This window comes from Oreochromis niloticus, unplaced genomic scaffold, assembly GCF_001858045.2.
Source record: "Oreochromis niloticus isolate F11D_XX unplaced genomic scaffold, O_niloticus_UMD_NMBU tig00003498_pilon, whole genome shotgun sequence".
Classification (NCBI taxonomy): domain Eukaryota; kingdom Metazoa; phylum Chordata; class Actinopteri; order Cichliformes; family Cichlidae; genus Oreochromis; species Oreochromis niloticus.
Window position 1 is genome coordinate 19,469 of NW_020327876.1, and position 11,833 is coordinate 31,301.

General features: G+C 46.2%; 1 protein-coding gene across 2 annotated transcripts; it reads right to left on the minus strand.

The window, feature by feature from the left end:
- Positions 1–881: 881 nt before the first annotated feature.
- Positions 882–4,120, minus strand: LOC109201124 (serine/arginine repetitive matrix protein 1-like). Of its 2 annotated transcripts, none has more exons than XM_019356656.2 (2): positions 2,268–4,120; positions 882–1,261 (listed from the first exon to the last, which is right to left on the minus strand). In XM_019356656.2, exons 1-2 carry the CDS (start codon positions 3,483–3,485, stop codon positions 1,256–1,258), a joined length of 1,224 nt encoding a protein of 407 aa, XP_019212201.1. In that variant the 5' UTR covers positions 3,486–4,120; the 3' UTR covers positions 882–1,255. The 2 variants fall into 2 exon arrangements, with proteins under 2 accessions (XP_019212201.1, XP_019212200.1); XM_019356655.2 differs by lacking the exon at positions 882–1,261 and adding an exon at positions 1,805–2,177.
- Between the last annotated feature and the right edge of the window lie 7,713 nt (positions 4,121–11,833).

Consider the following 11,833-nt stretch of genomic DNA (forward strand, 5'->3'; position numbering starts at 1 on the left):
CTGCCATGAAGATATTTGCATATGCTGGGGCAAACTTTTTCCCCATGGCTGTCCCCTTGATTTGTAAATAGAAGTCACCATTGAATTCAAAGTCGTTCCTTGTGAGATTTATTTCTAAAAGTTGTAGTAATTCTTTTTCTGGCCTTTTCTTATCCGGGTATCTTTGAAAGACTCTCTTAATGGAGTCAATGCCTTCACCAATGTCAATGTTTGTGTAAAGGCTGTCAATATCTATGGAAAACAGAAAAGAATCAATGGGGACTTCTATTTGCTTCACTTTATCCACAAAATCATATGTATCTTTAATATAGCTCGCATGTTTTGTGGATAAAGGAGTCAGGAAATAATCCAAGTACTCAGCTGTATAGTGAGTCTCACTATCACAGTCTGAGACGATTGGTCGTCCTGGGGGCACCTGAAAGGGGACACTCCATTTTGCCGGATCCTTGTGGATCTTAGGCAGCATATAAAAGAGCCTTCCCCTTGGTTCAGCGGAGCCCAGCAAATAGTTCTTTTGTTTTAGGTTTATAAATTTCTTTTGGTGTAAGTTGTTAATGATTTTTTCCACCATTGGAATTGTTTCGTGGTAAATGGGTTTTTTTAATTTTAAATAATATGTTTTGTCGTTTAATTGTCTGTAGCCTTCCTCCAAATACTGGTCCCTGTCCAAAATTACAACTGCGCTTCCTTTGTCTGCCGGTTTTATAATAATTTGCTTGTTTTGTTTTAATTCTGTTAGAGCTTTTGTCTCTTCTACTGTCAAATTGGGTTTAACTCTGTCTACATGAAAGTGGTTTTGAAAATATTCATTATCTGTTTTGATCAAAGTAAGAATTTGGGGTGGGAGCTGAGCATTGGGCGGGACCAGTATGATTTTGGAGTGAAGGGCTGAGATTGAGTCTCCTCTTTATCCCCATAAAAGGCAGCCAATTTGATCCTCCTATGGTACTGCTGAATGTCATATTTGCATTGTAATTGTAAATTTTTGTTGTAGCCCTTTGTGGGGATAAAAGTCAGGCCTCTATTCAGTAGGCTCCGCTGAGCAGTGGAAGGATGGAATTTTTTAGACAAGTTCATAACACCATCAACAACATGTAAATCACTTGACCCCTCCCGATGTGTCAGGCTTATGGGGACTCCCCATTTACATACATCTCCCAGTGTTGTAACATTGCCTCTGAGGTTCCATATGACCAGTGAATGTCATCCTCCTCTGTAGTGAAAATGTCTGAGGTGAGGGCTGGAATGTGATCCTTTAGTCCTGTAATGAAAGTGTTCAAGTACATCAAAGTGTCCTTTTCCACCTGAGGAAGAGCAGAAGAAAGTTAATCTCAGGCACATAAATGTTAGCCTCAGGGAACTTCTGCCGGGCTACTTTCAGGGCCCTTTTCAGTTCCACCACTGGCATATTCTTGTCTCTCTGGGACCTGTTATTAATGCCAAAAGACAGGATTAGTTTTGTCACCGGTGTAGCAATAGTGGCTTTCTCCAGGAGGTACTCTGCATGCCACCATTTGGCTCCCGGGAAGCCATCGATCTGCAAACTGTCAGCTGCAAAGGGGGCAGTCTGCTAACATTAGAATCGCCGACGACGAGCCAGGGCTCTTTTACATGCAGGTGCCAGTCTCTCAATTTCCTGTGTGTGTTGGGATGTCTGGTCGGCGTCCGCACCTGCTGTCCCGGTGAGGCTGGTGAAGGAGGAAGAGATGATGAAGAAGATGATTCTTCCTCTGCTGCTTGAAGCTGAAGCCGGGTTTGCACACAGGAAGTGAGTCTGTCTAAGCCGCTGCGAGATGGTCCCGGGTGAGACACCGGTTGCGGTTTAGCCACTGTTAAAGTGTTAACCCGCTTTGTCTTTTTGGGGTGACTTCCCCCTGTGTGAGGTCCAGTCCCTCAGTGTCCATCATTTCACCAGATTGTGGTGGTTGGGTGGAGGGAGAGCATGGCCGTTCCTGGGATGGCGTCTCTGGGATCGAGGCGGCGAATCTCAACACCCTCTGCTCCTTCGGTGTGGCCAGATTGGGCTCTGCTGGTTGTGAAGATTCTGGAGGGGAGGAAGGTGTCAGATCCCTCTCTTGCTCCTGCTCCATCTCAGAAGAAGGTGACCAGTCTCCAGCGACGTGGTCCGTCATCGTTGCCGTCGTTGTTTTGGATGTTGTGCGGGGTGCAGGTGGGCCCTGTATCTCATTAAAGAGTTCAATGGTGTCCTGCTGTATCCCTCTCACACCCCCTTGTGGCTGTCGTGTAGGTGCCCTGGTGGTGTTTACCTCCTCTGTTGAAGTGGCAGTCCCCAGGTCCCCCAGTTTGGCCACGATCTCAGCTCTGGCCTGTTCCAGAGAGTCAGGTTGGAGGCGGCGGCCCAGGTTCCTCTTGGCCCAGGATGTTGCTATCTCGAACGGGCCCTCCCAGTCCTGTTTAGAACACTCAGAGAGAGCCTTTAATTCCTCCTCTACGCTCTGAGTGTAATGTTGCCGGAGGATCACCATGGTTGTACGGGCCCAGTTTTTAGCGTTCTCCTCAATCTTATTTTGTGTGTGTTTGGTAGGGACGGCCGGTTTAATAACAGTCTTTAAATTGTGTGCTATTTTGTTTAAAGAAGGAGGATAAGTGTCACTAGTCACATTTTTCAAATGATGTACTGTCTTAATAAGTCTGTGAATAATGCGGACCTTTTTAGAAAAGTCCGGATCATCTGAAATTATTTTGTTAACAGGAGGTCCAGCTCGCTCAGCGCGAGTGCGTCTCACATACCGATTGTCCCGAGCCGTTCTCCGTTCGAATCGTCGGTCCCGTCCGGTCCGACTTCCTTGCCGGGCTGCATAGCGGTCTGTCGCCGGCTGTTCTCCCCTCCGGCTCCGCTGTGGTGCGTGGAAAAAGTCCGGCTCGTCGCTGCGGTGATCCTCTCCCACGGCCGCCGCATAGGTCCTCCGACCTTCTCGAGATGGGTAGCTGCTGCGTCGAGGTGGTCGGCGTACGTCCTCCTCAGCTCTCCAGCCGCGGTCTCCTCTCCAGCTCTCCTGGCGGGCTGCATAGCGGTCCGGTGCCGGACGGTCCCTCCCCCGGTTCCGCTGTGGTGCGTGGAAAAAGCCTGGCTGACCGTTGCGGTGTTCCTCTCTCACGACCGCCGCATAGGTCCTCCGACCTTCTCGAGATGGATGGCTGCTGCGCCGAGGTGGTCGGCGTGCGTCCTCGTCAGCTCCCCAGCCGCGATCTCCTCTCCAGCTCTCCTGGCGGGCTGCATAGCGGTCTGCTGCCGGCTGGTTTCTCCCCCGATTCCGCTGTGGTGCGTGGAAAAAGTCTGACTCACCGCTGCGGTGATCATCTCTCCTGATCGCCGTGTAGGTCCTCCGACCCTCTCGAGATGGATAGCTGCTTCGGCGAGGTGGTCTGCGTGCGATCTCCTCAGCTCTCCAGTCGCGGTCCCCTCTCCGGCCCCTGCGTCGCCGAACGAGGGTCCACTCTCCATCCGTAGCATATGTGGGCATGGTTATGCGTCCACTAATACCTTTAGCTCTCTCCACTGGTCCCACTCGACCGTGTGGGTGATGCTAGGCAGCTCTATGCTAACGGATAACTCGTATACTGATTTTGATCACTGAGCGGTTTATTGTTGCTCAAAGTTGATAAATCAATACAAAAATGAACTATATACATATAATACAAGCCAAAGTCGCGACGTTTCGGTTCTAACCGAACCTTCTTCAGGCTGGCTTGTGACAAAAGCAATAGTAACGATTTCACCAAGTGTCCGGAGCAGATTTCGTGCTGTCCGAATGGCGTCCATGAAAGTCTGCACAGGGTTGGACCACACTGCCCACAATGCTCAGGGTGGTCGCGTGCCTGTAACCAATCAGTGGTCCACGCAGTGTACAATTTAAAGGACGCTGTGGCATCAGGGCCGTAAACGGTCGCACGCGCAGGTGCTGCGTTCACGGACCTCGGGAGAACAGACTGTCAAGCGTCATATTGAAGAAAGTCTTTGCACTCAGTCTTTTAAACACAGAGGGTTGACTGCATTCAGCCACCCTAAAATATTGCACAGTTCAACTCTGTGGGGAGATTTTCTCACAAAGAGCAGTCCAAACTGTCTGATCATGAGGCGTTTGCCTACCAATAGTCCATCCAGTATAGTAGAATGTAACAGTTCATATATACAGTGTATAGTGTACAGTGCATAAAGTGTTTTAACGGTCCATCGTCCCAAATTAGAGGGGTTAGTGCAACCTGAAATTTACATAGGGGTTGAGGAACAGTCATAACAACAGCAGAGAACAGGCATGTAATGCATAAAATCCATACCGTCTTACATCATTGACCTCATGACCCCTGAACTTTATGCAGGTTACAGAGTTGATATAGTAGTGTGTGTTGTTTGTGTTGTCCTATAGAACATCACCATGAGGGGTCCCAGAGAACCCAAGCGGGCGGTCAGGCGGCACGGGCCGGTTAGGGGAAATCGAGTTTGGGAGCACGGTCCCCTGAAGGGGGGCCGGGCTCCGGTGCACAGACCATACCTGCGCCCATCTCAGGTCTCCAGAGACCCCCAGCGAAGCTCCAGGCGGGGTCCCATGGATGGGGTTGAAGAAGTGAGGGGTGAGGGGAGGAGGGGTAAAGAGGAGAGGGGGAGGTTAAGGTTAGGGCCCATCACAGGGGTGGGGGTATGCCCAGTCCTCCTCTCCCACTAGGTGTCCGAGTGGTTAAGGTTAGGGCCGGAATTGGATTTTGTGTTCAGAAAGCAGAGTGGTTAAGGTTAGGGCCGGAGTCCAGTTTATTACAGGGGTCACTGAGGTTAGGGTTAGGGTTAGGGGGTTAGGGTTAGGGGGGTTAGGGTTAGGGATTGGAAACTGACTCCTCCCCCCTCTTTCGAAGGCAGGAGGACGTGCACGGTCCATCCCCCAGGTGACCCGCTGCTGCTGGAAGTTGGACCGCCCAGGACGCCGCTGGCGCCTCCCACGACGGACCACCGTCCACCCATCCTGATCATCAAAAAAAGCCATCGAGCCCGATGGACTTTTTAATGTGTTGTTGTTTTGTTTATTTATGTAGTGTATTGCTTTTGTTGTTGTGGTGTCGCCTTTGTTATATATTAATAATGTCGCCTTTGGTATATAAGTAATCAAAAATTAAAAGTGATAATGAATAAAATAAAATAAAATAAAATAAAATGAAATAAAGTTTTGTTGTGTTTGTGTTTTTAATTAGTTTTGTATTTATGAATTAAAAATAAAATGAATTAAATGAAATTAAATGAAATCAAATTTCAATTTGTGCCGCCGCGACGTTTCGGCCCTGAAAAGGGCCTTCTTCAGGCTGTGGCACAAAAAATCAGCAAAACAAACTTCTGTGTGTTTGTCTAGTCTCTGATGTTGCTCCTTCTGTGTCTCAAGGCGAAATGCCCTCTCTGTGTGTGTCAGCTCCTTTTATACCCTCTGTTCCAGTTAGATTTTTCGTTCGTCTTTTTTATCCGAATTTCCTTCCTATGTAAATAGCCCTTTCCCATTGATTGTAAAAATTGCTTTCTTCATGAATTATAATATTTCACACTATGTACTAAATTACTGTAGGCCCAAATTATTTTTATATGTAATATTAAAAGTCCAATTTAATATGAAATTTTTAATATTAATTTTTAATCCCAATGTTTATGTTAAATGTTATTACACCTTAAATTTTAACTTGTAAATTTTTAAACCCCCAAATCATGTATGCCCCTTGTGTTTATACTACCAACATAAAATTTTTTAATCCCATAATACCCTAAATTATTAAAATTAATTTATGAATTCAATTAATACCCCCATGAATTGTATGATGTTCTCCCCAATGTTATCAACCTCAGTAAGTATTCAAATTGATGACCCCTTGTAAATATTGGACCCCTCCCTCTCCCTATCCTCCCAAAAAGGGTTAGGATGGGGGGGTGGGCTAAAATGGGGTAGGGGGGAGAAGGTTAGGGTTAGGGCTGGGGGTGGGGGTGTGGTTAGGGTTAGGGCCAGATGTAAGGGTGGGGTTGTGGTTAGGGCCAGTCGTCAGGGTAGGGCTGTCATAAAGATATATGGTTGGGGCTCAGATCGGGGATGGGGTTCCACGCAAGGTGGAATGGTTAAGGTTAGGGCCTAAGTTCAGGTCAGGGGTCGGTAAGACAGGAAGTCCCGCCCGATCACGCCAAACCCGGCCATCCCAATCCACTAATCATCGTCCCCCCATCAATCTAGTCCGTCAATATCCAATTCACCGAAATCTAATGTTTAACCCATCTGGTTCTTTAGTATCCAACCAATAAATCCATCTCCTCTCAACCTTCTTTCTCTCCCAATCCGTCCATAGGGCATTCCTTTCCAAACCGGCAACTCTCAGAGACTTATAGCTATGATTAATAAAGTGTTCCACTAATGGAGTTTGCCTTTCTTTACGATTTTTAATATTATAACGATGTTGTGTCATCCTCAATGAAATCGAATTCTTAGTCTCTCCTACATATTGCATACCACATTTCACACAAAAGATCAAATATACGCAATTTGTGGATTGTGGCGTGAATTTCTGCCGTACAGGAAAAATTGTCTTCTTGACCCTGTTTTTGACAAAGGTCAAGGAACAGAAAGTGCCTAACAACACTGTTGGCTTCAAAAATTGCTGACTTGTCAGCCTTGCTCTGACCAAGTAGTCTTTTAAGTTTTTATTTCGCCTGTACGCGGAAATCACTGTCCTGTTTGGCAAAACTCCTGTGTTTATCATTAGAGAATCAAAATTTTCTTTCAACTTCTTATGCATTTGAACATTAAATAACGAATATGTGGTTATGAGGGGGATACGATCCCCTTCCAGTGCTTCTTTCTGGTCCAAAAAGGATCTCAAGCACTGTCTTAAAAATTGACGAGAGTATCCTCTCTTTCTCAAAGCGACAAACAATTCCTTGACTGCTTCCTTGAAGTCTTCCCGTCTCGTGCAAATCCTATGAAATCGAAGTAGTTGAGCCTTTACGATACCTCTATACGTATGACGAGGGTGGAAACTAGTTTTGTACAGTAGTGCATGTGTATCAGTCTTTTTAAAGAATACCTTTATATCTAATTTATTATGCACTTCAAAATTTGGTCCTTTATACACCGTAGTGTCCAAAAAATCAATTTTTTTATCATCCAATTCATATTTACATTGTATCGACCAATCATGTGCATTCAAAGTCCTAATGAATTCCTCAAAATCAGGTTTGGAATACGTCCACACGCCCCATATGTCGTCGAGGTACCGTAAATAATGGAGAGGCTTCCTCGGGCACTTCTCCAAGGCCTCTGCCTCCCACTTAGCCATAAAAATATTGGCATAAGCGGGCGCGAACCGTTTCCCCATTGCCGTCCCTTTAATCTGCAGATAAAAGTCTCCATCAAACTCAAAGTCATTACGTCTAAGATTGATCTCCAAAAGTTCTAAGATCTCTTTATCCGGTCTCTTGGCATCAGGATACTTCTGAAATATCTCTCTTACCGCCTGCAATCCCGCTGCAATGTCTATGTTAGTGTATAGACTATCAATATCAATACTAAAAAGAAAAGAGTCAGCTGGGATTGTCAGGGATTTAACCAAATCAATGAAATAATAACTATCCTTAACATAGGACGGATGCCTAATAGAAAGCGGATTCAAATAAAAATCAATAAACTCAGCTGTCTGGTAGGTCTCGCTACCGCAATCGGAGACAATGGGTCTGCCTGGCGGGATTTCATGGGGAACTGTCCACTTTTCAGGTTCTTTGTGGATTTTAGGCAGAATGTAGAACCTTCTGGGCCGTGGTTGCCCCTCTCCTTTCAAGTATGAACTCTGTTTCTTATTTATTACCCTTTTATTGTACAGGTCATCTAAAATCCTATTCACCATAGGAATAGTCTGTAAATAAATTGGCTCTTTTAACTTTTTATAATAAATACTATCCGACAACTGTCTTTTAACCTCTGTCACATACTGCTCCCTCGACAATATCACCACCGCGCTCCCCTTATCAGCTGGCTTGATGACAATAGTCTTGTTGCCCATCAACTCTCTCAAGGCTTTCACCTCTGCCACTGATAAGTTCTGAGCTTTTTTAACAACTTTAAACCCGGAATCTAACATGTTTTTATCCTTATCAACTAATAAACCAATCTCAGGTGGCAACTTGTCTAGTGGCGGTTCCCAAGTAGATGTACCCACAAATGGTGGAATCGCTCTGTTCTGTGAGCCTTTGAAGTAGGCCGCCAATTTGATACGCCTATGGTAATTCTGAACATCCAATTGAAGTGTTGTCTTTTGATTTTTGTGAAGTCCAATCATTGGCACAAAAGACAGGCCTCTGTTCAACAAAGCAAATTGTGCCCTCGTAAGGGTGAAGTTTTTGGCCAGATTGACCACATTTTGTGACACAAGGGCTGGAGCCCCTTCTGCCCCCCTGAGCCAGGCTTAAGGGGACCTCAAGTTTAAAAATGAGACCCAGTGTCTAAACATGGCTCTCGCTGTAGTCCTGGTCCAATGGATGTCATCCCTCTCTGTCCTGAAATCGTTCTCCGACAACTTGGGGATGAAAGGCAAATTCCTAGAAATGTAGGCGTTCATGGTTGTGAGTGTCTGGATTTCCTCCCTGCTCAGGCCTGAGGAAAAGTTAATGAGAGGAATCCAGATTTCAGAAAAAGGGAACCGGTTCTTCGCTGCTCTGACGGCCCCTAACATCTGCTTGATTGCTGTTTCCTTTGCACCTTGATTCTTGTTGTTCAACCCGAACGCCAAGACCACCTTCTCTACATTTGAATGAATGGTGGCTTTTCTAACCAGTGCTTGAGCATGTCGGAAGTTGGCCCCGGGAAAGCTGTCCACCTGCAGGTCCGGCAACACATGTGCGGGAAACCTTGCGAGATTGGAGTCCCCCAGGAAGACCCACTTTTTCCGAATGCTCAGCCCCCAATCAATCATCTTTCTCTCTGTGTGAATATGCCGTTTGACAGAATAGTATTGCTTTGGGGTTGAGGTCAGGTTCCGCTGCTCAGACGAACTATCCATGCCCAGGCTCCTTCCTGCCTCATCCTGTTCATTAGCAGGAGACCCTGGATCCTCCCTTGACCTCTGTGAGGTAGGTACTAAGATGGGTGTTCTGTCCTGTCGAACCTCATCCTCTCTCTCTTCCAGCAGGGAATCACGTGGACTCTCCCCTACGACCAGAGCTGGCTGTGAACCCTGACCACCCTCGTGTGAAGAATCAAGCTCCTCTAACTCCAACAGAAAATTGGACTCAGGAATCACACAACCCTGTCTTGCACCCCTGGTACGAGGCGGTCTCTGCTGCAAAGGAGAAGCCGGCTGGGCTTCCTCCTGTACCTGAGCTTCCTGCTGGATTGCCTGACTCGGAGCTGGTGTCCAGTAGGATCTCTCTTCTGTCATTGTCCCCATATCCTGCCGCAATTCTGCAGGCCTGAGGACTTGGACCGAAACCCGCTGCTTCAGGGGTTGAGGGTCTGTCTGTTGAGCCATCTCAACTGTCCCTGGAGGAGCCCGTGCTTCCTCATGCACAGAACCCCTCTCCACGTCCTCTGTTGCCTCCCTGCCAGCCGGCTGAGGCACCCTTTCCGTAGCTGTGGCCGCGCATGCCGTCACCAGGGCCTCTGCGTGGTCCAGCACTTCTTGTGTGATGTGGGGTAGGTCTCTACGAGCTCTCCTCACGGCCATCTGGAAACATTCTTTCCAGTCCAGACTCATCTCCTCGGCCAACTCTCCCCTCATCACATCAATCTGCTTGGAGTAGTGCTCCTCCAAAATCATGAGGGTAGTGTACCCCCAATTCTTAGCATTGCCCAGGATCAAGTCCAGCGTTTCAGGTGTTGGCAAGGCTGGCTTGATCATGGAGGCCAAGTTCTCCACCATACGGACAATCATCCGCGGTTCCTCTCTCCCGTCCTTGGGAGTCACATTCTGAAGGTGATGCACCAATCTGATCACCGTGTGCAGCTTGCGAACCAATTGCAGCTTTTCCTGGTCCATTGGTTCCTGTTGCTGCTGCCATCTTGGCTGCGGTCTCCACTGGCGTCCCCAGTTTAATCTGGGTCTCCGGTAGTAGGAAGCAGTCACTCTCGGTTCATCTTGAGGTCGTCCTCGGCGAACCACATCAGCATAGGATCGGGCTGGAGGACCAGAGCCACGGAATCGAGAACCCGAGGGAGGCACAGGCCGATTAGGGATTGGAAACTGACTCCTCCCCCCTCTTTCGAAGGCAGGAGGACGTGCACGGTCCATCCCCCAGGTGACCCGCTGCTGCTGGAAGTTGGACCGCCCAGGACGCCGCTGGCGCCTCCCACGACGGACCACCGTCCACCCATCCTGATCATCAAAAAAAGCCATCGAGCCCGATGGACTTTTTAATGTGTTGTTGTTTTGTTTATTTATGTAGTGTATTGCTTTTGTTGTTGTGGTGTCGCCTTTGTTATATATTAATAATGTCGCCTTTGGTATATAAGTAATCAAAAATTAAAAGTGATAATGAATAAAATAAAATAAAATAAAATAAAATGAAATAAAAGTTTTGTTGTGTTTGTGTTTTTAATTAGTTTTGTATTTATGAATTAAAAATAAAATGAATTAAATGAAATTAAATGAAATCAAATTTCAATTTGTGCCGCCGCGACGTTTCGGCCCTGAAAAGGGCCTTCTTCAGGCTGTGGCACAAAAAATCAGCAAAACAAACTTCTGTGTGTTTGTCTAGTCTCTGATGTTGCTCCTTCTGTGTCTCAAGGCGAAATGCCCTCTCTGTGTGTGTCAGCTCCTTTTATACCCTCTGTTCCAGTTAGATTTTTCGTTCGTCTTTTTTATCCGAATTTCCTTCCTATGTAAATAGCCCTTTCCCATTGATTGTAAAAATTGCTTTCTTCATGAATTATAATATTTCACACTATGTACTAAATTACTGTAGGCCCAAATTATTTTTATATGTAATATTAAAAGTCCAATTTAATATGAAATTTTTAATATTAATTTTTAATCCCAATGTTTATGTTAAATGTTATTACACCTTAAATTTTAACTTGTAAATTTTTAAACCCCCAAATCATGTATGCCCCTTGTGTTTATACTACCAACATAAAATTTTTTAATCCCATAATACCCTAAATTATTAAAATTAATTTATGAATTCAATTAATACCCCCATGAATTGTATGATGTTCTCCCCAATGTTATCAACCTCAGTAAGTATTCAAATTGATGACCCCTTGTAAATATTGGACCCCTCCCTCTCCCTATCCTCCCAAAAAGGGTTAGGATGGGGGGGTGGGCTAAAATGGGGTAGGGGGGAGAAGGTTAGGGTTAGGGCTGGGGGTGGGGGTGTGGTTAGGGTTAGGGCCAGATGTAAGGGTGGGGTTGTGGTTAGGGCCAGTCGTCAGGGTAGGGCTGTCATAAAGATATATGGTTGGGGCTCAGATCGGGGATGGGGTTCCACGCAAGGTGGAATGGTTAAGGTTAGGGCCTAAGTTCAGGTCAGGGGTCGGTAAGACAGGAAGTCCCGCCCGATCACGCCAAACCCGGCCATCCCAATCCACTAATCATCGTCCCCCCATCAATCTAGTCCGTCAATATCCAATTCACCGAAATCTAATGTTTAACCCATCTGGTTCTTTAGTATCCAACCAATAAATCCATCTCCTCTCAACCTTCTTTCTCTCCCAATCCGTCCATAGGGCATTCCTTTCCAAACCGGCAACTCTCAGAGACTTATAGCTATGATTAATAAAGTGTTCCACTAATGGAGTTTGCCTTTCTTTACGATTTTTAATATTATAACGATGTTGTGTCATCCTCAATGAAATCGAATTCTTAG